Here is a 27,963-nt window from a genome sequence, read left to right on the forward strand (position 1 = left end):
AGGAAGAAGTGCAGAGTTATTGCTTAATGGATACGGAGTTCCAATTTGGGAAGATTAAAAAGTTCCAGGGATGGAAGATGGGGCTGTTGCACAACATGTGAGTGTACTTAATGGTTAAAATGGTAACTTTTATGCAAAGTATATGTTGCAACAATTTCTTAAATAAAGCCAAACTCACCAGGCTTGATGGTATGCGCCTGTAATCCCAGCACTCAAAAGACTGAGGAGCGCCAGGAGTTCAAGGCCAGGCCGAACTACGTAGCAAAACCCTATCTCCAAAAATATAAATAAATAAATAAAAAGGGCAAACTCTGGGACTCCATCACCAATACTTCCAACCAGGCTCAGAACAAGTTTAATTCCATGCTGGCCAGCAATGGAATTTTTTTTTCAGTTAAGAACAACTACATAGATTAAACTTATGTCTACAAATGAACAGGTTAAAGTGGCACCAAAATGTCCTTTTGGTTTCTCCTTTTATTGGATTGCTGAAGTGAAATATTTTCCCCCAGTTCACGACCTGTCTGCAAATGCGGGTCTCTTTTGAAGAAGGTGAGACAGCAGGTGGAAGAGCCCAGCCCCCCAGAAGGAGGAGGGCCCCAAAACCCGAGCTGCGGCAGAACCAGGCTATGAAGGGTCCACCCAGTGGCAGGGGGCAGGCCCCGCCTGCAGGCTTGAGGTCAGGGCTCTGGTCCTCGCCAGAAGACGGGTCAGAAGAAGAAAACTGGACCACAGGCGGCACGCGGAGCAGGACAGGCACCAGGATGAGAGTGGAGCCACACTTAGCTAGAGTGGCCACTTCCGGGTTTCCGGTGGTTGCTCCCTGCCCCAGGGGATGGGCCGTCATCCTTAAGTCGCTGACAAGGAAAGTGGGAAGGAGGACAGAGGCGAGGACAGCAGCAGGAGACGGTGATCCCTCCACTACAAGGGCCTGTCCAGACAGGGCAGCAAACTGGGACTTCAGGCTTTTGTGGGCGCGCCCCACTCCTGTGACCTGGGTCAGTCCTTTTCCTCCTCCGGGACTCAGCAGAGAAGCAAATTCTGACTTTTGCTTCGCACCGGGGTTTGGGCGCTCGCAGTCAACAATGCACCTGTTTTTCTGCCACTCCTGGTTGTGCAATGCCAAGTCTAAAAGCTGCTGAACAGCGAAAGCGGAAACACCTCCGGGCGCTCCCGACCGACGCTAGACCCACCCACCGGTGGAGGCTCCCGGACGTGAGGCAGCCGCGCCCTGGGCCTCAGCGCAGCGCAGCTCAGGGGGCGCCACATCCAGCGCGCTCCGCCGCCTCGGGGCCGGACGAGGCCAGGCAGCCATGGCGGGGCCCGAGGCCGCGACCGACGACCTGGACGCCCTCATCGACGACATGGACTACCTGCCAGGCCACTTCCACCTGGAAATGCAGCTGAACTTCGAGCCGCGCTCGCCGGCCCCGCTGCGCGCCCGGGACCTGCGGCTGCAGCGCGAGGGCGCGCGGCGGGAGCTGGAGCTGGCGGCCGGCCCGCAGCGGCCCGCGGTGCAGCACCTCCTGGGCGTCTTCGCCTTCTACCTCGAGGAGCTGGACGAGGCCCGCGAGCGCTTCCTCGAAGTGGCCCGCGAGGACCCGGGCAACCTCAACGCCTGGGCCAACCTGGCACACGTGTACGGGCGGCTGGGACAAGAGGAAGAGGAGGAGGCGTGCGCCGCACGGCTAGCGAGCCTCATGGGCCTGGGCGCGGACCCCGAGGCCGGCGGGGCCGCCCCGCTCCGCGCCGCGCGCTGCCTGGCTGAGCAGGGCTACGCGCACGGCTTCGACGTGGGCTGCGCCAGCCTGCAGGAGCGCGCGCGCGTGCTGGTGGCCGGCCTCGCACGCTATGACAAGGCGCTGAGCTACGGGCAGCAGGTGGGTGACATCCCCGCCCCGCCCCTCCCCACCCTCCGCTGGAAAGGCTGTGGGCAGGACCTCTTTGGTCTGCCAGGTCCCCTCCACCGCTCCACCGGCCCTCTGGCCTGTGGAATACCCTGCCGGTGCGCACCCCCTTCGGTCCCAACAAGCTCTCCTGCTCTGCTCCCCCGCGGGCTGCCAGCCTAGGTCTCTCTCTTGGCAATACCGCAAACCATCCTGGCCAATTCATCGCACATCCTTCTTCCTCCCAACAAGTAAGCACCTGTCCCTGGGCCCCTGCACCTCCACCTACTAACAGTACGGCGAGGCAGCACCGGAAACTCAGGCAGCCTTCCCACTCTTCCTCCCCACCCCCGTCCATTCAGACCCCAGCTCTCCTGTACCTCAGGTCTGCTCCCTGCTTCCGGCCTCCACAATATCCTGCCTGCTCCTCTGGCTTCCTGCCCGGCCGCGTCCTGACCCTCCTGCCAGCCTCAGCCTGGCTGCCAGTGCGGTGTCGCAGTAGCGTCCCTCAGCCCACTCCCTCTGGCTGGCACGGGGATCCTGGCCCCAGGGTTGGCCCTCGAGCCCTCCACCAGCAGCTCTCTGCCTGTCCTCTGCGTGTTCCCCTCGTGAGCCAGGCTGTTGCCACATCCCACGGCCTCTCCGTCCCTGCGGGCCAGGTCTCCTTGCCATCCACCTTGTCCATCTCTCAGCCTCTGCCTGGGGCGCCTGCTGCTCTGTCTGTCCCAGCAGGTCCTCTTGGCCTGGGGCTTCTCTCAGACACCCCATCCCTAGGAGTCCTCCACCACCTTCTCAGGAGGGTCAGAGCCTCCGCTTGGTCCGACTGTGCACCTGCGAGTCTGTCTTCAGCTGGAGCTCTGAGACTTTCTGGTTTTGTTTTTGGTTTTTGGGTACCGGGGATCGAACTCGGGTTCTTGCGCTTGCGCAGCAGGCAGCGAAAGCACTGAGCTAAATCCCCGGCCCTGGAGCTGAGGCTTTGGCAGTGGGGACAGTGCCCGTGGGCACCACCACAGGAAACCCCACAGCTGAGGTATCTTGGATGGCTGTGTGCGCCTCACAGGGCCTAGCGCTAAATAGACAAGTACTAGATAAACTAGTTAGATATACTAGTTATCTCCCGAGGCAGAACAAAATCTGCCAGCACTGGGCAGCTGGGACAGTCAGCATTTATGGTGGCGCCACTGAGTGGTGAGGAGCGGAAGCGTCCACAGCTCAGTCATTCCTCACTGCTCACGGGATACCGTGGCCTTTCTGGGAAGACAGTGCGGGCGGAATTGAGCCGACAGCAGCCATGTTTCATAGTGCTTTAGATCGGTGATATTTAAATAGCAACAAGCCTTCGCACATGGGAAGCCTGAGTGGGTCTGCAGCAGAGCGTGTGGTTTCCGTGGGGGAATGGTGCCAGTCACCAGCTGGGGCACAGACGATGAGGGACAGCAGCTCGGGGCAGAAGCCAAGCGAGGAGACCCCGGGCAGACGGCCTGGCATCCCCTGTGCTCTCACCTCTGCTCAGGACTTAGTGTCTCCAAGTGTCCACTGCTCTGTGTGACATGGGGACAGTAACGGCATGTGCATCTGAGACTCCCTCGGTGGTAAAGTGAGGATCCTGTGCTTGGCTGATGTTGTCATTAATGTTTGCAAAGCTCCTGGAAGAGGAGGCACGGGGACAGCAGAGTCCAGCTGAGCCTGCATCCTCCCGGCCGTGAAGCCTTCTCTCCTCCGTGGAAATACCCTCCCACGGGGCCTTCAGGGCTCCGAAATCCTGAGCCCTGACAGCCAGGTGGCCCTGCAGGGGAGGAGCGGCCAGCACTCCAGGTGTCCGGCTGTGGAGTGGGGCCTGGAGCCCTGGGGGCCCTAAGCTGTCTCAGCTGCAGCACTGCCCATAGCGGAGGCCTCGCTCTGGCCTTCGGTTCTCTCATCTGAGAAATGGGCGCAGGGAGGGCCCAGATGGCCTTCGAGAGCCTTTCCCGCCCTCCCTAGGGGCACAGCGTGGGAAGTGAGCTGAGAGGCAGAGGCCAGGGACACAGCAGAGGGCTGGCTGCTCCCTCTGTACAGTCAGCTCAGCTGGGCCAGGACAGCCCAGCTTGAGCTGCACCCTTGGGCCCCGCCAGCCGCTGCTCCTCAGCTCTGCCCTGAGCAGCTGTGGCCAGGAGGGAGTTGGGGATGTGGACCGCTGTCCTGTTCAACATGTGAGGAGTAGATCAGATCATGCTTGTACAGTACCTGGCACCAAGCAGGGCCTCAGGAAAGAGGCACAGTCAGGGCGACATTGACGAGGGCTTCAGCAAGACGAATTAGGAAGCTTGAGTTTGAGCTCTGTTGTTATTTTGCTCTGTGGCTTTGGGCAAGTCACTTGGCTTCTCTGGTTTCCGTCTGCTTCAGTCTCAGGTTACTGTGATTCTCCAACCAAAAGGTGGAATGAAAGGGCCCATGCACTGGGAGGTTCTGAGCATCTTACATTTACTTCGCGTTGACTGTCTGCTACCCTGCCTTTAAGAAGTTCCTGCCACTGAGACGTGTGTGGAGGGAGAAGCAAATGTGTGTTCCTTCATTAGCTCCTCTTTCCCTGGGCCTGGGTCAGAGGGATGATTGGAGATGTGTCTGTGGCTGGCAGAGTCCACAGGCCTGCATCACAGCAGCACGCTTCCTGAACCACAACAGGGCCCCAGAGAGTAACAGCTGAAGGGCATTTTGGGGACATAGGGACCGGATGTCGGCATCAGCAGTGATCGGAAAGCCCAGGTCCTATGAGCAGTGCAGCAGTGAGTGTGTTTGGAAAAGCGAGGGAGGGAGGCTTCTGAGAGAGGCAGGAGGACCCTGGCGGGAACGGGTGCAGGTGCTCCTGCCAGGGACATGGTGTGTGCAAAGGCCCTGGGGCAGGAGCCTGCACTGAGTGCATGAGGGCTTCTGGGGTGGCTGAATTGCAGCAGGGGAGGATGGCAGCCCAAAGCTACATGAGGAAGGGCACACGGTGGCTCCAAAGAGCTGCCAGCACGGTCTCTGAAGTCCAGTTCTGCCTCCTGCTTTGGGCACATTTCCCTGTCTCCCTCAGCCCCTACTTCATTCATAGTAATTCTGTAGCCCCCAAGCACACTGTGCTGGTTTACCCCTCCCTGGTAGGTACCGCACCCTCTGCCACCCAGCGCCACCCAGCGCCAGCATGCCAGCTCCTCCCAGAGCTTCCTGGCAGAGCTGCACATGGCTGCTTGGGTGACGCCCTTCGCCAGCACCTTCCAGACTGGACCTTCACAGTGCTCACAGGAGCCCGGCCCCAGTGTGCATGACGGGACCTGGGACTGGAGGGCTCCTGCCCAGGGCAGACCTGGTCAAATGGCTTCTAGAGGGGCAGAGAGTCAGGGTGAGGGACCTGCGAGACCCAAGGGGAGCCCTGCAGAGTGGGGGGCCTTGTCAGGGACGGGAGGACGAGGCCAGGGGCGGAGGCAGAGGCAGAGCCCAGGCAGGAAGGAAGGGAGGCACCCCCGGCTGGACAGTCGCCCGGCAGCGGCAGGCAGGGAAGAGCCCAGGAGCCGGAGGTTGAAGAGCGGCTCCAGGGCTGAGCCGATCAGAGAGGACGTTGTGAAGTTGGGGATCCCACCTGGAACCCAAAACAAGCAGTCTTTCTATGCAGGGTGAGGCTCTGTGACTTCCCCTGTCCGCCCTTCCTTCCCTCCTCCGTTCTCCGTCCGTGACAGAAATATGAAGGTCAGATCGTGTCCTCTGCCACCTCCTGTGCACCCGCGGTCCCCAAGCTGCACCTCCTGTTGCTGTCACAAGCTGTCACCAGCCTCTGCTGAGCTTTGTCCCCGGGGGTGGAGCCCTCGGCCTGGGCCTCTCCCATTGTGTGTTTCAACTAAATTTGATGTAGTTGAACAACTCGATTTTGTCTTAAAATCCCTACTTAAAAAAAAATAAGGTAGCTAGAACTTATGTTTCTCTAAAAAACAAAAATAATATCCGTGTCCCAAGCCAACTTAGTTATTTGATTTCCTCCCCTCTTACCAAAATATTGGGCGCTTGGCACACATGAGCCTGGGCACCTGCACCCACACTCACTGAGTGCCCTGTGCTGGCTCGGGCAGCCCAGGTGGGCACCAGTGCGCCAGGCTCTGGGTCAGGACGGCACTTTCGGTGGCACCTTCGGTTTGTATTCAGACCGGGAAGGGCCCTGCTGTTGCGTGCTGGGATCTCTGTGGAGGGCACAGGACCTCTCCAGACAAACCTCGCTGCTACTGGCCTTGGCACCCGACTTGGACCCAGGCCTGGGCGGGGTGGGCTTGTCCACTGGGAATGTGGAATGGAGAAGTGACTCTAGCAGTTAGGTGAGTCAGGAGCAAAGCAAGGACAGCCCCAGGGCCTACACCGGCACTGGAGACCTCGGGCCAGAAGGGAAATGGCAGCTGGGAGCTGCAGTCATCTGCTCACCGTGTAAAGTCCTCATAGGGCCCTCCAAGCTGGGGCAGATTCTTGCCTCCAAGGCCCTCAGTCACCCCACAGGAAGCACTGCCAACCCCCACCCCCAACAGGCTTCTAACCCAGGCAGGTCCTATTTGTAGACGCGGAAGTGGAGCCCGTGGCCTTTGGAGGGGCGGAAGGGCATTGAGGGCATCGGCACACGCGCCGTGTCCCCTCCTGGTGTGGAGCAAGGGCAGGGACAGGCGTGGTGTGCTGCCTGCTTGTCACAGGCGACATTCCAGTCCAGCCGGAAGGACGCATCCTAGACCTGCCCGCTGTGACTTCAGTTTCCGCAGTGTCAGCCTTCTTGGGCCCGTGCGATGAGGTGGAAAGAACAGAGGCGGTGAAGGAGGCAGAGGAGAACCTGAGTCCCGGCCCTTCCGCCCTGGGCTGTGGGCTGGGCGGGCAGCTTTCTTAGTCTCTTTCCTCCTTGGAGCAAGGAGGAGGAGGGGGAGGGGGGAGGAGGGGGGGAGAGGGAGGAGGGGGAGGGAGGGGGAGGGAGATAACACCTTTGAGATGTTGCTTCCCTCCCCTCTGTCACTCACCCCAGCCCTGGCAGAGGGTGGGGAGAGAATTAGCTCCCAGAAAGCCACTCCGGAATGCAGGGTGCAGCCATGAGGGCAAAGTTCAGACTGCAAGGCAAATAAATATTTTTCCTGTGAACCAACAAGGTGTCTCCACAGCCCGTTCAGCGGCACACAGATGTGCAAACCACCGGGATGGTAAAAGCCAAGCCCCCCAGCGACCTTTCTCCCGGGCCACCTTCCAGTGCTCCTGCCATCCTGCGCCTGCTCTGGAAGGACTTAGCCTAGTCTCAGGATTTCTGCCAGGGTGCCAGCCTTTGTCGCTTGCCCACCCAGCTATAGGATGTAGGATCTTCACGGTTCCCTAGCACCGAAATTTTGGATATTCTGAATCATTAAAACTCAAGGCATTTAGCTCAGTGGTTTCTCCGCCTGCTGCGCATGTGCAAGGACCTGAGTTCCATCCCCAGTACCAAAAAAAAAAAACAAAAAAAAAAACTCAAGGCAGCTGCTAGCCTGTTCCTACCCTCCTCCCTGCTGATCCAGCACTCGTGGCTCTTGAACCTCAGCATGCAGTTCACGAAGCCTGCTGGGCCCCCATTCTCAGAGTGTGACTCAGCCCATCAGGAATCCACATTTCTTTTTTCTATTTTTTAAAAAATTCTTTTATTGGTACATTTTAGGTATACAATACATTTACATTTATCATTGGGTGCTTGTACCTGTTCATGATGTATCTTTTTTTTTTCTGTACCAGGAATCAAACTCAGGACCTTGCACTTTCAAGGCAGGCGCCGGAAACACTGAGCTAAATCGCTGGCCCCTACATGATGTATCTTGGTTCTTATTTTTTTCCCCATTACCTGTGAGCCCTTCACCCCCTCCACCCTTCCCTATTTACATAGATTTCGTTTCCATTTTTTTCTTTTCTCATAGTTTTTCCTTTCCCTTTTTTCCTTTCCCCTTCCCAACGCCCCTACACCTTTGGACCTTTTCCTATTTCAAATTATCAGTTATTTGTTTTAATCATTTTAATCTTTATTTACACTTTCAGTTTCTCACACTAGAGACACCGTTCGGTATTTACACATGTTTGTCCTATTTATTTCACTTAAGAGTGTGGCCTCAATATGCATCCATTTAGCTATAAATGACTCTAGTTTCTCATTCTTTATGGCTGAGTAGTACTCCATTTTATTAAAAAAAAACACATCTTCTTTATCCAGTTTCCAGTTGATGGACACTTGGGCTGTTTCCAATCCTTAGCTATTACAAACTGTGCCGCTATAAACATGGGTACACATACATTGCTGTGGTATGATTCTTTTAATTCTTTTAGGAAGATACCCAGCAGGGGAATAGCTGGGTCAAATGGGACCCCTTGCCCTAGTTCTTTGAGGTATCTCCATTCTGATTTCCACAGTGGTTGCACCAGTCTACACTCCCACCAAAAATGGAGAAGGGTTCCTTTCTCCCCACAGCCCAGCTAGCATTTGTTATTGGTTGATTTCTTGATAGCAACCATTCTTTCTGGGGTGAGGTGGAATCTCTCAGTGTTGTTTTCATCTGCATCTCTTGAATAACCAGTGATGTTGAACATTTTTTCATATATTTATTTGCTGCTTTTACTTCTTTGTCTGAGAAATGTCTGTTCATTTCAGATGCTCATTTTTGAACTGGGTCTTTGAATTTGGGGGGTCTGATTTTTTTCATTTCTTTATATATTCTCGATAGTAGACCTTTGAGGTACAGCTGCTAAAAATTTTTTCTCACATTGTAGGTTGTCTCTTAGCTCTGTTAGTGGTTTCTCTTGCAGTGCAGAAGCTTTTTAATAAGATGAGATCCCAGTTGTTGATTCTCTGTGCTAGTTCCCAGGCTACTGAGGTTTTGTTCATAAAGTCTTTTCCTATGCCAGTGTCTTCAAGAGTTCTACCTAACTTATCTTCCAGCAATATTTAGATCTTCAATCCATTTTGATCTTAGTTTAGTGCATGGTGATAGGTATGGGTCTAGTTTCAATCTTTGGCTGGTTGAAATCCAGTTTTTCCAACACTATTTATTAAATAGGCTATCTTTCCTCCAATGATGGTGGTTGGGTCCTTTGTCAAAGATGAGGTGGCTGAAAATGTCTGGAGTTGTTTCTTCATCTTCTAATCTGTTCCACTGATCCTCAGGTCTGTTCCTTTGTCAGCACCATGCTGATTTTATCACATAGATTTGTAGTATAGTTTCAAGTTGGGGATTTTCATACCCCCAGCCATGTCTCTGTTGCTTAGAATTGCTTTAGCTATTCTAGGTCTCTTATGATTCCAAATGAATTTTTGGATTGTTTTCTCTAGTTCTGTGAAGTATATTGTTGGAATTTCAATTGGCATTGCATTGAATATATATAGTAGTTTTGGAAGTATGGCCATTTTCACTATATTGGTTCTTCCTACCCAGGAGCAAGGGATGTCTTTCCATTTTCTTGTATCCTCTTCAATCTCTTTTTTCAGAGTGCTGTAGTTTTCAGTGTAGAGGTCTTTTGCTTCCTTTGTTAGACTGATTCCTAGATATTTCATTTTTTTGGACGCTATCATAAATGGAAGTATTTCCCTAATTTCTCTCTCAGTGAGTCTGTTATTTGTGTACAAGAAGGCTATTGTTTTTTGAGTGTTGACCTTGTATCCAGCTACTCTACTGAATCTGTCAATTAAGTCTAGAAGTCTTCTGGCGGAATTTTTTGGGTCTTCTATGTAAAGTATCATATTGTCAGCAAATAATGACAGTTTAACGTCTTCTTTTCCTATCTTTATTCCTTTTATTTCTTTCTCTTTTCTAATTGCTGTGGCTAATGTTTCCAGAACTATATAGAAAAGGAGTGATGATAGGCATCCTTGTCTTGTTCCTGATTTTAGTGTGAAAGTTTTCAGTTTTTGACCATTTAGTATGATGATGGCTGTTGGTTTTTCGTAAATACCCTTAATCAGGTTGAAATAAAGACCTTCTATTCCAATTTTCTGTAGCTTTTTTTTATCATGAATGGGTGTTGGATTTTGTCAAATGCCTTTTCTGCATCTATGGAGATGATCATATGGTTTTTGTCCTTGACTTTGTTAATATAGTGTATTATGTTTATTGATTTATGAATGTTGAACCATCCTTGCATCCCTGGGATAAATCTGACTTGGTCAGGGTGTATGATTTTCTTGATGACCCTCTATATTCTGTTTGCCAGTATCTTGTTGAGGATTTTTGCATCTATATTCATTAGGGAGATTGGTCTGTAGTTCTCTTTTTGGGTTGGGTCTTTCCCTGATTTTGGAATCAAAGTAACACTTGCTTCCAGGAATGAATTTGGAAGCCTTGCTTCCCTTTCATTTTCCTTCATGAGCTTAAAGAGTAATGGCGATAGTTCTTTTTTAAATGTCTTATAGAATTCAGCAGTGAAGCCATCAGGACCTGGGCTTTTCTTTGTTGATAAATTTTTTATTACATTTTCAATTTCACTCATTGTAATTGGGGTGTTTAGAATTTCTGTATCTTCTTCATTTCACTTTGGCAATTTGCTATGTATCTAGGAATCTGTCCATTTCTTCTGTGTTTTCCATTTTATTAGAGTACAGGTTCTCAAAGTAGGTATTGATGATCCTCTAGATTTCTGCTGGGTCTGTTGTGACTTCACCTTTTTCATTCTTAATTGCATGGATTTGAGGCTTTTCTTTCCTTTTCTTGATAAGGTTGGCTAAAGGTTTATTGATTTTATTTATTCTTTTGAAAAACCAACTCTTTGATTCATTAATTTTTTGTATCATTCTCTTAGTCTCCATTGCGTTGATTTCTGCTCTGATCTTTATAATTTCCTCTCTTGTACAAGGTTTGGGTTTGTTATGCTCTTCTTTTTCTAGGACCTTGAGGTGCTGCATTAGGTTTTTTATTTGAGTTCTCTCTGTTTTCCTAATATGGGCATTCACTGCTATGAATTTCCCTCATAGAACTGCTTTTATTGTGTCCCATAGATTCCTGTATGTTGTACTGGCATTATCATTTACTTGTAGAAACTGTCTAATTTCTTCTTTAATTTCCTCTGTGACCCATTGGTTGTTCAGGAGGGTGTTATTCAATTTCCATGTGTTTGTGGGAGTTTTGCAGTTTCTTATGTTATTGACCTCCAATTTTATTGCACTATGGTCTGATAATATACAGGGAGTAACTTCAATTCTTTTACATTTACTTAGACATGTCCTATGAACTAGCATGTGGTCTCTTTTGGAGAATGACCCGTGTGCAGCTGAAAACAATGTGTATTCTGATTTTGTTGGGTGGAACACTCTGTAAACATCTATTAAGTCCATTTGTTCAATAGCTTGGTTCAGTTCTAAAATTTCGTTGTTAATTTTTTGTCTAGATGATCTGTCTATTTGTGATAATGGGGTACTGAAGTCCCCCACTACAATTGTATTAGTGCTTATTTGATTTTTTGTGTCCATTAATATTTGTTTTGTATAGTTGGGGGCATTCATATTTGGTGCATATATATTTAGGACTGTCATCTCTTCCTCTTGGATTGTTCCCTTCACAAGGATGTAGTGTCCATCTTTGTCTCTCTTAATTAGTTTTGGTTTTAAATCTACTTTGTCTGCAAATAAGATTGCTATCTCTGCTTTTTTCTGGGTTCCTGTCACATGGAGAACTGTTTTCCATCCTTTGACTTTCAGCCTATGAATTTCTTTTTGAGTTAGGTGTGTTTCTTTTTTTGGTTCCAGGGATTGAACTCGGGTCCTTGTGCTTGTGCAGCAGGCGGCGAAACCACTGAGCTAAATCCCCGGCCAGGTGTGTTTCTTGCATACAGCATATTGCTGGATTTTGCTTCTTAATCCATTCTCTCAGTCCATTTCTTTTGATTGGTGAATTGAGGTCATTAACATTGAGAGTTATAATTGATAGACATTGACTTATCCTTGTCATGATGTTTCGCTGTTTTGGGCTCTTTTATTTCTTATTTTTCCCCCTTTCCCTATAGTTTCTTACCTTGCCTGGTGGCTTCCCTCTGCTGGGCCTCATGGAGTTGTGACCTTCATTGTCTTTTCCTACAATATTGCTTAGAATTGTTTGGAGTGCTGGTTTAGTGTTCATGAATTTCTCAGGTCTTCTTTGTCATGAAGGTATCTAATTTCCCCATCAATTTTGAAAGATAATTTTGCAGGATACAACAGTCTAGGTTGGAAGTTATTTTCTTTCAGGGTTTGAAATACTTCACTCCAGGCTCTCCTTGACTTGAGGGTTTGTGTTGAGAAGTCTGCCGTGATTCTGATGGGCTTTCCTTTGTAGGTGATTTGCTTCTTTTCTCTAGCTGCCTGTAGAATTTTTTTCTTCTGTTGGGTTTCTGGGATCTTGACTATTATATGTCTAGGTATAGATTTTTTTTGATCATGGCTTCTATAATGCCTCACTTATCTGTATGTCCAATTCTCCACCTCTGTCTGGGAAGTTTTCTACTATTACTTCTTTGAACAGATTTTTTTATGTCAATTGTACTTTCTCCTGTTTTTTTGTGGACTCCTATCAGTCTTATGTTATTCTTCTTTGCATCATCTAGCAGCTGCTGGATTGATTTCTTGTGGTCCCTTACTATTTTGAAGAGATCTCTGTTTTCATGGTCCTTAACCACAATCCTGTCTTCTATATCTGATATTCTGTCTTCAGAGTCCCTTAATCTGCTCTGCATGCTTTCAGTGGAGTTTTTAATCTCCTGAATATCTGTTTGAATCTGTTTCATGGATTCCATTTCTTTCTTATGTTGGGCGATCATGGTTTCCATTTCTTTCTTATGCTGGGTATTCATGGCTTCCAGCATGTTGCTGAGCACATCTATTTTTTTATCTGTTTCTGTTATAGAGCCTCTAATCATGTCTTTCACTCTGCTCACCATCTCTGTAGTTATCTGGGAAATAATTTCTGTTTTGAATTTTTCTAGACCCTCATTCATCTGTTTTGTTGCTTCCTGTGCTATCAGTTCAGGGTGTCCAGGTGGTTGATTATCAGACTTTTCCACCTCGTTTCCCCCAGAATTCTGCCTTTTGTGGGGTGGAAGTCTGAGTTTGTGTCTTACTTAAATGTCTTCTCATTTTTGTTTTTGGTACTGTCCTTGGTGTATTTCCTGGGTTGATACTTTGAAGTTGCTTATTGTAAATGTCTTTGTTGATGTATTTAGAACCCTTATGGAATGATTGCTTCTCAGAGGTGTCTTCCAGATATAGCTGGTCTTTAGGTTTTGAGTCTCTAATGGCTCTGAGGCTGTCTCATTTTCATTATACCAGGAAGGACAACTGATTAGATCAATCACAACACCTTAGCCCAAGTGATACAATCAGCAACATCAAGTACCTCTAGAAGTACCATCAAGTACCAATAGCATCAAGTACCTCTTAGAAAATGACAATTTGTGGTAGTTATTAATCTATCACCTTTAATTGTGTGAATTAAATCAAAATCAAGGACCAACCCAACATATGTTTATTGTGAATAAACTCTTCAATATAGCAACTTTACCCTTAAGGATGGGGAGTTAGAAGGAGTTGGGGAGGAAGGAATAGGTAAGTAGAAGGATAGGGGAAGGTTAGCAGTAAGGCCAGAGGACACAGGTGAGAGAAGGAAAGAGAAGAAAAGAAAGATAAAGAAGAAATATGAATTAGAGGCAGAACAGGAACACAAAGGGAGATGAAGAACAATGTGGGACAGCAAGAGAGTGAGTGTGAGAGAGAGAAAGGAAAGAGAAAAGAAAGAAAAAAGAAAAAAATTTTAAGAGTAGTAAAGAAGAAAAAAATTAAAAATAAGAGCAAAAAAACAGTGGTAATTTTGAAAATAACAATAAAAGATAAAAATGAAGGGCCTCCTTCAGGGCATGTCTCTGCTGTCACAATAGACAATGTGGGCAACAGTGTGCAGTTATAAGTCAGTGAGTCTCAGTAACCAGTCACAGACTGATGAGATTCAGGCAGATTTCTGGCTGCAAGTCCCAAGTGGAGCTCCCTGTCCTCCTTCAGGGTTGAACTCTGCAAGGTTCTAGTACAGGTTCCAGCTGCCTTTCCCCTGAAGATAGTCCAGGTTCCAATGGGAGGTGATGATCCCTCCAACTTACCAAGCACGGTGGTCTGGTATGCCTTTATTGCAGAGATTCTCCTCACTTTTCCATTGGGCTTCAGTTTTCATCAGGGAGCCTAAGAGAGGCCCTCTCTCTGTTGTTCACTTCTGCAGCTCAGGACAATGGTCTTCATGCTCCCCTGTGCCTCTGTAGTGTGGATCCAAGTAGCTGTACAGCCAAGAGGTGGGGTGGGGCGGGTGGGGTGCCTGTTGTTGCAGGCACCTGCACAGCCAAGGTGGAGGCTGGTGGGCGAGCCCAGGGGTCCTCACTGGCCCAGTCTCCGGCTGGGTCTCTGGCTCAGTCTCCTGAGGAATCCATATTTCTATCAAATTCCCAAGTGAGCCCCAGGCTGTGGTAGAGGCCCACACTTTGAGCACCACTAATCTCAGGTAGTTAGGTTCTGGGACCCTGGAGCTGGTTGCTGGGTTCAAGGTCTGTTTCCTTCCACCTGTGTCACTCTGGAAACCACCTGACCATATGTGCCAGAGCTGCCTCCTCTGTAAAATCAGATGACAATAGTCCCTACCTCATAAGGTAGCCCTTGAGGGTCTAGCAGGTCAAAACTTATAAATGATGTACCTAGTGCATAGTAAGTGCTCAATAAAATTTGCTATTATTGGCATGCATGTTGGTGCACATCTGTTATCCCAGCACTCAGGAGGCTGAGGCAGGAGGATTACTGTGAGTTCAAAGCCAGCCTGGGCAACATACCAAGTTCAAGGACAGCCTGAACTGCATAGTGAGACCTTGTCTCCAAAAAAAAATATTTTTTTGCTATTATTAGCATAGCAACAAGAGCACCATGCCCAGGTTTCAGTCCCAGTGGCTTTGAGGACTTGATAGTGCCTCAGTTTCCCCATCTGTATTAAAAGGATAATGACACTCATTTTGCAGGCCACAAAAGATCATGTAAATGGTGACACTGAACACACACTAGTTCTTTGTACGCACATGTTATGGGAAGAACAGGACTTAAGCCAAACAGACCTGGCCTGAAATGTCAGGTCAAGTAGGCGAGTTTCTGCTTCTTTCTGCCTCAGTTTCCCCATCTGTGAAATGACGGGAAGGGCCAGGGCCTCAGAGAACTGGGGTCTGCTCTGAGCCCCTCCCTGGATCTGCCCCTCACACTCACCTGCAGCCAGGACCAGGATACAGGTTTCCCTGGAAAGTCAGCATGGCCTCGCCTGGGTCCCTCCCCAACATCACCTGCCAGCCCCGCCCACAGACCCGAGACCACGCTGCGGGCCTATGGCGGGGGGAGAAGGTGCTGGGTGACCTGCCCAGAGTTGGGCAGCGGTCCCCGAGATGTGAGCCTCCACGTATGGTAGTGTCCAGGCCCCCCAGACCCGCCCAGGTTTCATGGCAACTTCATTCTCCAGGATGGAGAGAGGGAGGGAGGGCAGCAGAGGCCTGTGTAATGTAAAGCCCCCCGCAGGGGGCGGACTTGCTGGGTTGCCCCTGGTAACAGCTTCAGCTGCTGCCTCTGAGAACCGGAAGGACTTTAAAGACAGCCTGTTTTCAGGCCAGGTTGCCCTCAGAGTGAAAGCCTCCGCCAGCTTCACGTCAGGCAGGAATGGAAGATTAAAACCCAGCACGCTGAGGCCTCCAAATCCATCTGCTCACCCCATTGACACCACACCACACACGCTAGCCCCAGCTGCCGACATCGCTCTCTGAGGGACTGTGGAGGGACCAGGTTTGGAACTCTGATGGCACTAGCTTCTTTTTCCTCCCCAGCACCGTGGATTGAACCCAGGGCTTCTGCACTGAGCTGCATCCCCAGCCCTTTCTTTTTCTTTCTTGCTTTCTTTTGAGACACTATCTCACTAAATTGCTAAGTTACTCAGGCTGGTTCGAACTTGCCATCCTCCTGCCTCAGCTTCCCAGAGTGCTGGGATCACAGGCACCACTACATTGGCCCTTTTTTTTTTTTTTTTTTTAAATGAGACTTGAGTCTTTTGAGTTGAGGTGAAGGAATTGCCCCTGCAATTTAGCATACTGCCACCAGGTGGCGATATTGCCTGCTCAGTGAAAAGCTCTCATGTTCTGCTACTCAAGGATGTGGACTCTGAACAGAGAGGTTGAGGGACCACTGGGTCAAAGGTAAACCCTGATGCCAACTAATGTGGGACTTTGTGTAAGTCACCTGTCTGGTCTCATTGTCCTCAGTCACATAATTCAGGGGTTGATGAGCTAACTGCGTGTTGTAGGCAAGAAACCTTGCAGCAAGGACCACAGAGGCACAAGCTTAAGTCCCACCTGTCATGCACTAACTGTGTGGTTTGGGCACCCAATTTAGTTTCTGTTGGGCAGAATACGAAACAAGGGGGTAGCTCTGAACCAGGAGCCCCAAGGATGGCACATTGCTCCTGTGGGAAAAGAAAGGCACCTGGGACCCCACAGGGACCTTTGGTCCTGGAGAGCGGAGCAGGGGTGAGGTGAGACACTGTGCCTGGGGCACTGAAGCAGGTCGCAGTGGACAAAGCAGCCGCCTGGACAGCCCTGAGCCTGCTCAGCTTCCCCAGGGCCAGGCCCTGCGCTCAAGAGATCCCGATAGCCTGGTGTCTCCTCCTCTGGGGCTAAGGGGGCACCTCGTGCCCAGGGCCGCCCACCTCTGCACTCCACTTGTTCCCGCTGAGGCCTCCGCCTTGTCAGGAGCAGGGGTGGGTGGGAGTTCCTCCTCCTCCCTGCCGTGACTGTGTACCCAGCCGCAAAGCAGGCTGCACCAGAAAGTCTTGGGTCACTGACAGCAGGAGGCCCAGGTCTCAACATCATGTCAAGGTCCTTGGCCAGTGTGGCCCAGAGAGGGGGTGACGTAGATCCAAGTCCAGCTGGGTGGTCCCTGCTCATCCTTGAGCATCCTGCTCTGGCGCCTCCTCTGCTGGGATGCCTTGGAGGACATCCGGATTGGAAATTTCCAGACTGCTCCTCTGTGTGTCTTGGGTCTGTCTTTCCTGCCAGACCAAGGCCCCTCAAGAGGGGGCCCACCTTTCCTCTCCTGTCCTCACTGCCCAGCCCAGGGCCACACTGGAGATTCTGGGAGGAACGGGCTGTGGCAAAATGCAGCCAGCAGGGCCTCTTGGGCAGTTGGAGCACTCAGTAGATCTGTCACACAAGGCCCCTCCCTCTAGGTCCACCCAGGGTCTCCCTGGCCAGCATTGGCTCCCCCACCACCACCCCATTCCCACATGCTATGCTTTGTGCCCACCAGGCTGCTGTTCCCATGTCCCCAGGCCTCTGCTCGTATCAAGCCTCTATCCGGGATGCCCTGGTCTCTAGCCCAGCCTGTACAGTACCTGTGCTTGCTCAAGATCCACCTGAAACCCACCCCCCTGGCTGGGACTGGCCTGTCCGTCCTGCTTACTCTGGGCCTGCTTCACTCCTGTGACATTGGGCAGACTTTGCCTCTTACTAGTTTTTGGCAGCCTGGCGTAATGAAGGGAACACGAGCTTTGGAGCTGAGCAGTATTCAATTTCTGCTCTTATGCTCAAGCTGGGTGACCCGGACCAGGCACTTGGACTCTGGGCTCTGCCTCGGGCTCCCTTATGTTCATTTTATTGTGAGGTCCAGGTGCTGGGTGTCCAACACTGTCAAATGGGGGGATTGATGGCTGGGTCTGTTTCCCAGCCAGCAGGCAAGCTCCTCTCAAAGCCTCCTTGTCAGCCACCCCCAGGGCCAGGCACAGAGGGGCTCAGGAACTGGCTGAGGTGGTTGCCGCAGGGGTGGGTGGAGCGGTGTGGGGTTGGGGCTTGCAGCTGATCGGAGAGATGAAGGTGGAGGGGAGGGCTGGAGCTTGAGGCAGAGCTGTCGATATGCACTGGGGGTTTTATTGGTTTTCATTAAAATTCCTTCCTGAGGCAGGAGTAGCTACTCCCATAAATAACAGCATAAATATTTTATCTGCTACCCAAGTCGGTCTAAATGCACAGCAAGGTTGGCAAGAATAATAATGGGAAAACGGTTCAGGGGGCCCAGGCTTCGGCAGAGCTGGGCTCACTCAATGTGCCCAGAGGGCCTTGCTTGGGAAGGGCAGAGAGGTGGTGGTGTTGGAGAGCAAAGGTGACCCGTGGAGCATGTGGCCAGGCTGGGGAGCAGAGCCTGTGTGCAGGGGAGGAAAGGTGGCCCGCACCTGTTCCCTGCGAATTTCTGGGGCTCCCAGATCCTCTGTGGTCAGGGGAGCCCAGTAACTTGCCCAAAGATGCCCAGGCAGACATGGGCAGAGCTGGGCCTATAGCCAGGGTTTTTGAGGCCAAAGCCTTCTCCCCCTGACCCTGCTGCCTCTCGGGGTTCAGGGAAACCATGGTACTCCTGAACAACGTCCAGAGCACCTCCATAACAGCAGCCTGCTGCTCTCTGCTTCCCTAGATCCCCATGGAGGAGAAAAGGGGCTGGTACTTCACCATGGCAACACTCTTCATCAGGTCAAGCCTGTGGGTGGCTGGGCCCAGGGTGGTGGGGACAGGTGTGGCCCGGCAGGCGGGGGCTCCCAGGGGAGGGGAGGGGCTGAGGCCATGGCCCCCTCCTGACACAGGCTGGATGGCATCTTCCTGGAGCTGGGCAGTGAGGAGCAGAAGAGGCTGCCCGCCTTCAACCGCACACTGGCTCTGCTCCGGCAAGTCCTCAAGGCCTCCGATGCCTGCCAGCGAGGTAGAGGCCCCAGAGCAGGGCTGGTAGCATGGCTTCTGCCCGCTGTCCCTTTACCTGTCACTAGCCCTGCTACCTCTGGCACTGCCTCCCTTTTCTGTTCGTGCCTTTCTCTCACACCCTCTGTCTTTCCTCAGCTGTTCACCCAGGTGTCCTGCGGCTTGCTCTGCTGGAGAGGAGTTGAGCCATTTCCTCCAAGGCCAGATAGCTAGACAGGGACTAGCACCATGAGGATAGCTGTGCCCCTGAAATGAGGCCCCAGGAGGCCTAGTAGACAGAGAATGAGCCCTGGATGTGTCCCTTCTCTCCCATGCTTGTGCCCTGCCCCTACTTTGTCACTCCCTGTCCCTGGGTTGTCTGTGGTTTCACGCTGCTGTCCCTGCCTGGTCTTCGTGGGGGCTGATGCTGAGTGGAGCTGGCCCATCCATCCTTGGGCTCCTCCCACCCCTCTCCCAGCCCTGGCCTGGTGCTATGTCGGGATGCTGCTGGAGAGGAAGGACACCTTCTCCACCACCCCCATGGGAGTCCACGACTGCGGGTACTCGGGGACCGACCCCTTGGACTGCTTTGGCAAGGTATGTGTCCCTGAGCACCCCCACTCTGAAGACTGGTGTCCTCCCTCACTGAGAGGCCCGCCCAGGAAGGACACTGACTCCAGCCCTCTCTCTCCACCTGCTCCTCATTCAGAAGCTCTTCTTGTGGTTCTTCCTCTTTGCCTAACACCAAGACCCTCCCCACACTGATCGGCCGGCCCCCTGAGGCCTGTGTGCACATTGTCCCACCCTCTTCTCCCCACCCCAGGTCACAGTGGACAGAAGGTGGGTGTGGCTGGGGCCTCACTGCCAGCTCTGCCCACAGCTGTGTGACCCTAAGGCAAATCACTTAGAACAGGCAGCAGTGGGTCCCATATGGAGGAAGTACTGCAGCCCTGCTAGAGGCCCTGTAAGCATGGAAGGGGTAGACCCTTCCCTCACCTGTGCCAGGCAAAGTTGGGGGCTTGAACTGACAGGAGGGTCACAGGGCCTAGAAAGGTCTGCTGGCCATGACTGTGACCGTGGTGGTAAGTTGGGCTCTCAGGAGCTGAGTGCCAGGGCATTCGCCCCAAGGCACTGGGTCCCATCGTGAGAGTGAGCAGACACATAGTATGCTCCCACCCCCTCCCTTCCCTTCCCTTCCCTAGGCCATTGAGATTGCCAAGGACCAACCTCCCATCCTCAACCGCCTGGCCAAAATCTTCCACTTCCTAGGAAAGCAAGACATGGCCATTGGAACCTGTAACATGGCCCTGGATGTCCTAGGAGACCCAGAGCTCAACTGGCAGGCGTACTGTACCAGGGCCAAGGTGGGTCTCCCTGCAGCGCCCCTGATACCAGAAGAAAGGACCAGGGCCAAGACCCTGGAGCCTTCATGGTGGGAGGGAGCAGAGGGCTTATCGGGGCGCACAGAAATGCAAGTGCCCTTCCCACTGCAGGGGTCTCTAACTCAGCGCCTGGCTGGAGCCGCCAGGAGATTCTGGCTTAGCCCGGTGGAGTCAGATTGACCACAGTTGAGATCTGGCCTCTCTACCTATTGCCTAGAGCTGTTGGAGGCCACCTATCCCTCCAACCTCAGTTCCACAATCTGTAAGAGGTGGCTAATCACACCTACTTTAGGCGGTGTCAGAGGTTGCCTGAGGTCACACTGAAGTCGGCGCCTAGGTGTGGGAGGGAGGTGCTGTGACAAAGGCAGCACTGCACTGAGCTCTGGGCTGCCCCAGGCAGCCTCTGTTCAAACCCCACGCCATCCCTGCCTGTTAGGGGACCTCACAAAGTGCTCTCGATCAAAGTCAAAGCCTCTGTTTCTTTATCTGTGGACTGGGAGTGATTGTCCCTGCCTCGTTGGAGTTGTTAGGAGAGTTATGGGATTGTGTGTGTAAAACTCAGCATCGTGCACACCCTGAGAACGCCTATTTGGCTGATGTCTGCTCCCATTCTTAGTCTCAGTGGCTTAATTATTTTGCCAGTATATATCAAGCAGGAAATTCCTTTACTATCGCTGAGGTGGTGATCTTTATGATAAAGATATTAATCATACTAGTAAACCATAAAACATATATGGAACTCTGCATTTCTCCGAAACCTCTCTGGCTCATGCACGGTCTGCTGTAAACCTCACAAAAGTCCCTTGAAGCAGCCAGACATGTTCTAGTCTGTCACTGAGGCACAGGGAGGTAGCAAACTTCCACAGGGTCTTGCATTCAGGTAGCAGCAACCCTGGCCTTACTCTCTCCTGTGGCTCAGAGGTCGGACTCACTCCTTACATGGTCAGAGGAGGAGGAATAGAGGAGGAAGATGCGCACATATGACTCTCCACCCGCTCCTCTGCTCACCTCTCACTCTCTCTCCCAGCGCCACCTCAACCCACAATGTTCCTCACCCAGGGATCTCTGATTCGCCTCCTCTCTAACTTCCTACAGGGCTGACCAAAAAAGGCGGCTTCTGACCTGGGCCATGTGGCATATGCTTGTCATCCCAGCTGGTCAGGAGGCAGGAAGATCACAAATTTGAGGCAAGCAAGATTTTGTCTCAAAAAAAAAAAAAGGCAGCCTCTAGAGACCACTGTTTTACTGCCAATATCATCAATCCCCTGCCAGTGCTTTCTGTTCTTTCCTGTTATTCTTAATACCAGTCACTCCCTAACATACTGTTGACCTATCTGTCACATTTACTGGCTCTCTTCCCACTAAAGTACAAGTGCCATGAAGGCGAGAGTTTCTGTTGTGTCACTCTCTGTCCCAGTTTGCTGCTGAGGAATAAATTGGCTTGGGTTAGGCCAGGACGGAGGCGGAGGCCTTGCCTGGAGGGACTTGCCTGAGCCTGTCCTCTGTCACAGATCCACACCACAGCCTACCTGCACGACCTGGAGCGGGCCAAGGCAGGCCTTGGAGGCATGCCCGACCGGAGCCACCTGGCCCAAGCCAAGGCTGATCTCGAGCAAGTGGTCAGGGTGTGCCCGGGCCTCAGGACCTACCTGGACATTGGCCAGGTAAGCAGCCGCTTGGCCTGGTTGTCAGAGGGCACACCAAGAACGCATTGACCACCTGTCAGGCTGAGGTGGGCCACTAAGGGCCCTGACAGGAATGGGGTGCAGTCCCCCAGCCTCTGGGGGCGGGAAGGAATTGCCGCAGTGTGTGGAGCATAGAGGAGGCCAGGCGCTCTGAGCACTTGGTAAGTAAAGAGCTGTATTCTATCCAGAAGTGCCGCCTGTGCTCAGGCAGGGGTCACCAAGAAATGGCAAATTCTAATTTACATATGCGGACACCGAGGGGCAGAAATAGACCCCCTCGAGGTTGTATGGCTAGGAGTGGAGACGCTGGACCTCGAATTCCGATACTGTCTCTTTGCAGGGGCCAGAAACAACGTGCAGTTAATCCTGCACAGGAGGTGGGTGGCCGCATGAATGATGCAGGCTTGGGGACTAATGACAGGGGCGGCGATTTGGAAGGAATCTCAGCCCGCGCCATCCCCCTCCCCACACACCAGGTCTACTACTACATGGGCGTGGACGCCGTGCAGGAGCTGCTGGCGGTGGACGAGGCGGCGCTCAACCAGGCGCTGGTCTTCCTGGCCAAGGCCGGAGAGTCGGAGCTGGGCGCCGCGCTGCCCGAGCTGCAGCTGCTGCGCGGCAAATGCCTGCGCATCAAGGGCGAGGACGCCAACGCGGCGGCCTGCTTCAAGCGCGCCGTGGAGCTGGACGACGCGGGCTCCAACCGCCCCGAGGGCTTCGGCTGCCTGCTCGAGGCACTGCTGGCGCAGTGGAGCCAGGCACAGCTGAGCGACGGCGAGCTGGGCCGCGAGGTGGATGCCTGGCTGCGCCGCGCCCAGGGCAAATACCCCGCGGCCAGCCTGCGCCAGGAGCTGCAGCGCGTGTGGCGCGGCCACATGGACGAGGTGCTGGGGCTGGCCCGCGCCTTGGTGGCCCAAGGACGGCTGGCGCTGGTCCGGCTGCTTTTCGAGACCATGGAGCGCCAGGGCTACGGTGCTGGGAAACTGCGAGGCCACAGGGCGTTCTCCGTCTGAGCCCGGGGCCCACTGAGGCCCCGCCCCGCCCCCAGGTGATTGGGCCCGCCCTGCCATTGGCTTGTAGGCGGAGCCAATCAGAGTCTTTTTCAGGAATTGTGAATGGGGACCATGAAACTCTGGCAGTTCCAAATGCCCGCAGTGGCAGAAGGACCTGATTCCAGATGGCAAAGGACTCTGGGAGCCGGCACGAGGCCACTAGAAAACTGCCAGCTGAGGGACAGAATTAAGATGACTGCGAGTCTGCTGAGATAAACAGAATAGCGCTGCCTCAGTTGTGGCGGTTTTCTAGTCCTTGTGCCCAAGTGTCTGTCACTGGATTCTCAGGAGCCACACTCTGTTGCGCCTTGGCTAGGACAGAGGGCCCGGTCGCCCAGTGAGCGGGCTGGGGGTGGGCCCTTACTCATACCTGGGTGCTCAGGCCTCTCCCACCTGACCACGCATTTTCCAGCAGGCCTCATTCCTGTCAACTTGCTCTGAAAAGCCTCCCAAACCCCTTGAAATAAAGCTGGTGAAGTTCGTCCTTAGCCCAGTTTCCGTCCTAGCCTTTCCTGTCCCCAAGGTCATGCATTTCTTCTTTCACCACCCCTTTCCTGTCATAACCTTTTTCATAAGCTTTCTCTCTGATAATCTCATTCACACTGATCATGAGTAGTTAAAAAACCACCATTCTAATTTCTGTCCAGTTTGCACGTTAACCAAAAGCCAAAGAGAAATAAGAAACCCCATCTCCTGGACTTTACACGTGCACTCTTACTGAATTCTCTCCACAGCCCTGAAGGGTAGGCATCATAATCCTCATTTCACAGACGAGGGCACTGAGACACCAGGCAGGGTCATGGGTAAGAATGAGAAGAGCCAGGGCTACCTCTGGAGCACAGCCCTGCAGGTGTGTAGCTGTACCACATTCTGTCTAGAGATGGGCTTCCGGTGCCCTGTGAGTACCAGACCCACCTGTAACTCCACCCACCTCTGCTCCCAGGCCGCCATACCTCTGTGCCATTGGACATTCGGTTCCTTTGCTGGCTCTGTCCCCCTGTCATTTCTATCCCAAGTGCTCAGATGAAAGGCTCCTCCAGGAAGCCTTCCCACCTCTCACTAGTCCCTCCTTTTTCTTCATGGAGATTCTAGGGCATTTTGCTCCACTGCGTTTGCACTCATTTCCTTCTTGGATCATCACTCTGTCTGCCTGTACACCCCCCACTCCACTCTGGGTTCTTTGCGGCAGGAACCACATCTGACTTCCCCCAACCCTGCCCTGAGCTTGGCATGCAAGGGAGGCTTCATTCTGGTTGCTGAGCTGAGTAACCCCAAAGCAGTACCCTGGCACCTCAGTCCCAGACAGGTGACTCCATTACCAGGTCCATAGGACTAAGGTTAGGTCAGGTCTGCAGCCCAGAGGACCCTTGAGTTCAAAAGCTCAGCCAGTGGGCCGGGAATTTAGCTCAGTGGTGCTGCTGCTTGCCTCACAAGCACAAGGTCCTGAGTTTGATCCCCCGTACAAAAAAAAAAAAAAGCCAGAAAGCATGGGTTTTCTTTTACCTCCTATCCAGCCTCATACCAATTCTTCAGTTCTGTGATTGGGAAACTGAGATTCAAAGAGCAAGCATTGTGCAAGGTCAAGTTCAAAACCCTGCCCACAGATCCATGGTGCAGGGCTTTCAGGCCTTTCCGTGATGCTTCCTTGCCAAGTTCACTTCTGTCAAATCCAGGAGGACTGCAGTCCTTCCAGTCACCTCAAGAGATATTTGCCACATGCTGGGCAAGTGCCCAGCATAGTGCTAAGCTGGAGAGGTAGTGGGCTATGGCAGGAAATAAACAGTCCTTGTCCTTGCCTCTGGGGAGTTCGAAGCCTGGACATGCTGTGCACCTATGCAGGCCTTAGAAGCCTCTAGGCCTCAGAAGACCCCCAGAGCTTTTGAATGCTTTAGCTGGCAGTGTTGGCTACCCCATCCCTCCACCCCAGCCACCCTCAAGCAGGGGAAGAAAGAGAATGTGGCTGTCCCTGAGGCCCAGGATCTGGTGCTTGCCTGTCCCTCTTCACCAAGCCACTGCTCAGGAGCCAGTGGCTGGGTGGTCTTTAAGGACAGCTTCAAGCTCCCCAGGATACCCCTGCCCACTGCGAGGACAACTGTCATGCAGCTGACACTACAGGAGCTCTATGGAGGAGCACGGCAGAGTGGAAACCCTCATGACCGCACGGCTGGGGCAATGAAGATGAACCACACTCTTCTCTGGGTCTAGCAGGGGTCCTCAGGTGGCCGGGAGCTCCCATCTAGCTGGTGTGAACAAAGCGTATTACAGATATGAAGATGGGTAAGATTCCTTCATTACAGGTTTCTAGGATTTCGGAGTTGGAAAGAACCTTGGTCATTACCCATCTCTGCCTCATCTAGAGCAGGACTTCTCTCTCCAGTGAGTGCTCTGAAAGGAAGCCCTAAGAGTTGCAGATCTCTGGCAAATAAACAGTGCACTGCCTCATAAAACAATCAATTCCTTTTCCCACAGGCCTGTGTTTTCGTAATCTGTCCTTTGAGTTGAAATCTTCTCTGTAATTTCTGTCCACGATTCAAGTTCACCTCCTGGGGCCAGACAAAACAGACCCTAATAAGCACAGTGACTCTAAGCGAGGTACTCTCCTCTGGCCTCCGTGCTCTCTTTTTTTGTCAGTGGTAGAACCACTGAGCTAAATCCCCAGCCTGTGCTCTCTTTCTGTTACAGCACCCATTACAGTGCTGGAGTTGTTTAGAGGGTGCCTGGCTACACTGCCAGCTCAGCCTGGACCTGCACGGAGCCTCCCTGGCAGCTGACAGCAAAGACAGCGGTGCCTGTCCTTGTCCCTCATCAGACCCCAAGGGAGCACCCTGCTTGGATGATGGTGGCTGGATGCCAAATGAAGTGAAATATCTCCTTTTCTCAGGCTGTTAACTTTTTTCTTGTTTAAGGAGCGGAAGGGTAATGACATTTATCACTTTACAGTTCGGCAGTAAAATGAGCAGATGAGAACGGATCCCCAGCATCCTGGGCACATTTCCAGGGAAAACCCACCGCAGCTCCATGGGGCCGAATCACTGGCACACTGGCTGATGGGGCTGGGGATGCAGCGGCTGTCCCCTCTTTCCCAGCTCCCCCCACCCAGCACCCAGCGCTCCAGGCTGCCCCCTGGCTCTACAGCTGGCCCTGGTCCCCACTGTTTTACCCGCGATGGGGGCTGGGCATTTAGCTCAGTGGCACTGCACCTGCCTGGTAAGCGCAAGGTCCTGAGTTCAATCCCCAGTACTGAAAAAAAAAATTAAAAATAAAAATACCTCCAAGATTGTTTTGCCCCCCGCAGGCTTGAACTGCTGTCCCACCCAGCTGGAGCATCTGCCCCCTCCAGGCCTGGCTGGAATGCAACTTCTCTGTTTCTTAGACAAGGAGGAGGGGAGGTACGTGCTCAGCGAGCTAGTGGCTAGCAGACTCCTGCAGAGCTGTGGAAAGCCCCAGCTAGCCTCCAGGTGGCCACAGAAGAACAATTTGAGCAGGAGGGACCCCACTGACAGGTCATAGGAAATCACTGTATCATCATCACCATCAAAACAATGTACTGAAGGGGCTGGGGATTTAGCTCAGTGGTTCCGCCGCCTGCCTCAAAAGCACAAGGACCCGAGTTCAATCCCCGGTACCAAAAAAAAAAAAAACCAAAACGATGTACTGAAAACATGCCATGGCATGTATTTCACACCCCTTATTCCAGTCCCCGCTCACAATCCGTGACGTGAGCTCATGTGGGCATTGTTGCCATTTCTCACAGAGGAGGAAACTGAGGCTTGTAGAGGTTAAACTGAGGCCCTGTCACACTGCATTGAGGGGCAGGCAGGCTAAAGTGTATTCATAAATGGCTTTTAACTATTTTAACTACTTTTAACTATTTGGGCTTTGGATTATTTTCTCCTCTATCACATATGTTGCTCTATAAACTGAACACATAAAATCTGGATGGCTTTTTCATGTTTATGTTTCCAAGCCAATCAATCGTTCTGTAGCAGGGCTTGTTCTGCCTTGGCATGCAAACTGTTTCATCAGACTGCAGCTCCTCTGAGTTTTGTCACCCACAAAATAAAAGAAACAAAGCTCTGGTCTCAGGCCGGCCACATCTCCCTGATGGGAAGAGCATACCCCTTTACGGATGGACCACTAATTGCTCCTCCCCTAACTGTGAGTGGAGGTGGAGGTTGTCAATCATAATACCCCTCCCCAACCACAAAGGCAAACATATGACCCAAATTCAGCCAATCAGAGTCCTTCCCAGAGTTTTCCAACTTGACACAAGGGAGAGAAAATGCTCTGTGCCACTTTGCTAGCACAACTATTAGTGACTTTCTCAGAGCTGGCCTTAGCTTGAGCATCAAAAGCCTGAAAAGAAGAATCTTAAGACGGCAGTTTATCCTGCAAGCCCAGCTCAAGAATCACCTTATTATAGACAGCTAAGTTAGACAGAAATTCATATACAGTCAGGGATTTGGGCCCTCACAGAAGTCAGCACAAAGTAATAAAGACATCAGAATTGTGACTGAAGGTGAATCTGACAAGTCAGGCCTAAGGATGGAGGCACAATAGCTAGGACTTCAGGGCTCCCTAAGGAGCAACTTGAGGTTCTACTGTAATTTGTACCACCTGGTCCAGTAAGTCCAGATAGGCATCAGATGTCCAGGTGGGTGTCCAGAACATCTGGACCCGTCCCATCCCCCCATAATGCCTTTGTGCTTTCCATGTTAGAAGTTATAGGTAAGCTAGAGTTAATGATGCTCACCATGTACCCTTACTATGTGCCTCCTTCCCTATTGGATCAATATCAACTAAACAGCTGTCCTTGTGGTCCTACAAGTTGATTGTAGTTTGACCCATGTTGTAACCATGCAGTGACTTTGCTGTATAAATTACCCATTACAAAGGCCCTCGGTGGCCTCCTACTCAGGACCCTTCCTAGATCCAGGGGCTGTTCATCTTTTTATTTCCAATGAAACTCTCCTAACTTCCTCTCTTGTTTCACAACTTCTTTCCTCAATGTTGTGAGACCACGAACTCGGCACATCTGACATTTATCAGGTTGGGAGTTATATTTTTCCTATATCAGCCTTGGTGCCACATCCATATCTACCCTCACCCACCAGGCACGTTCCCAAGTCAACCCCCTGCACGCACTCACCACCCTCCTCGGAGGACTCCACTCAGCCCACACACATGGCACACTTGACGCCAGGGGCAGCCTTCAACCGATGATGAACAGAAACTA

The 27,963-nt window shown here is 51.9% G+C and overlaps 1 protein-coding gene across 2 annotated transcripts; it reads left to right on the forward strand.

The window, feature by feature from the left end:
• On the forward strand, positions 1 to 26,374 carry Ttc22 (tetratricopeptide repeat domain 22). 2 transcript variants are annotated; one of them, XM_004869645.3, is made up of 7 exons: positions 1 to 1,880; positions 18,352 to 18,407; positions 18,518 to 18,633; positions 19,087 to 19,205; positions 19,811 to 19,972; positions 21,502 to 21,654; positions 22,152 to 26,374. In XM_004869645.3, exons 1-7 carry the CDS (start codon positions 1,314 to 1,316, stop codon positions 22,686 to 22,688), a joined length of 1,710 nt encoding a protein of 569 aa, XP_004869702.1. In that variant the 5' UTR covers positions 1 to 1,313; the 3' UTR covers positions 22,689 to 26,374. The 2 variants fall into 2 exon arrangements, with proteins under 2 accessions (XP_004869702.1, XP_021103872.1); XM_021248213.2 differs by lacking the exon at positions 19,811 to 19,972.
• The last annotated feature ends 1,589 nt before the right edge of the window (positions 26,375 to 27,963 follow it).

The sequence above is a fragment of the Heterocephalus glaber genome, unplaced genomic scaffold (genome assembly GCF_053883595.1).
Source record: "Heterocephalus glaber isolate CG9 unplaced genomic scaffold, H.glaber_assembly_v1.0 deba00001447, whole genome shotgun sequence".
In the NCBI taxonomy this organism is placed as follows: domain Eukaryota; kingdom Metazoa; phylum Chordata; class Mammalia; order Rodentia; family Bathyergidae; genus Heterocephalus; species Heterocephalus glaber.

What these genes read in the sequence shown, in the direction of transcription:
- Ttc22 (XM_004869645.3), top strand. Translation starts at nt 1,314, where the DNA reads ATGGCGGGGCCCGAGGCCGCGACCGACGACCTGGACGCCCTCATCGAC. An exon ending in CGTACTGTACCAGGGCCAAG is followed by an intron (nt 19,973 to 21,501) that starts GTGGGTCTCCCT and finishes CCTCTGTCACAG; the next exon opens with ATCCACACCACAGCCTACCT. An exon ending in CCTACCTGGACATTGGCCAG is followed by an intron (nt 21,655 to 22,151) that starts GTAAGCAGCCGC and finishes CCCACACACCAG; the next exon opens with GTCTACTACTACATGGGCGT.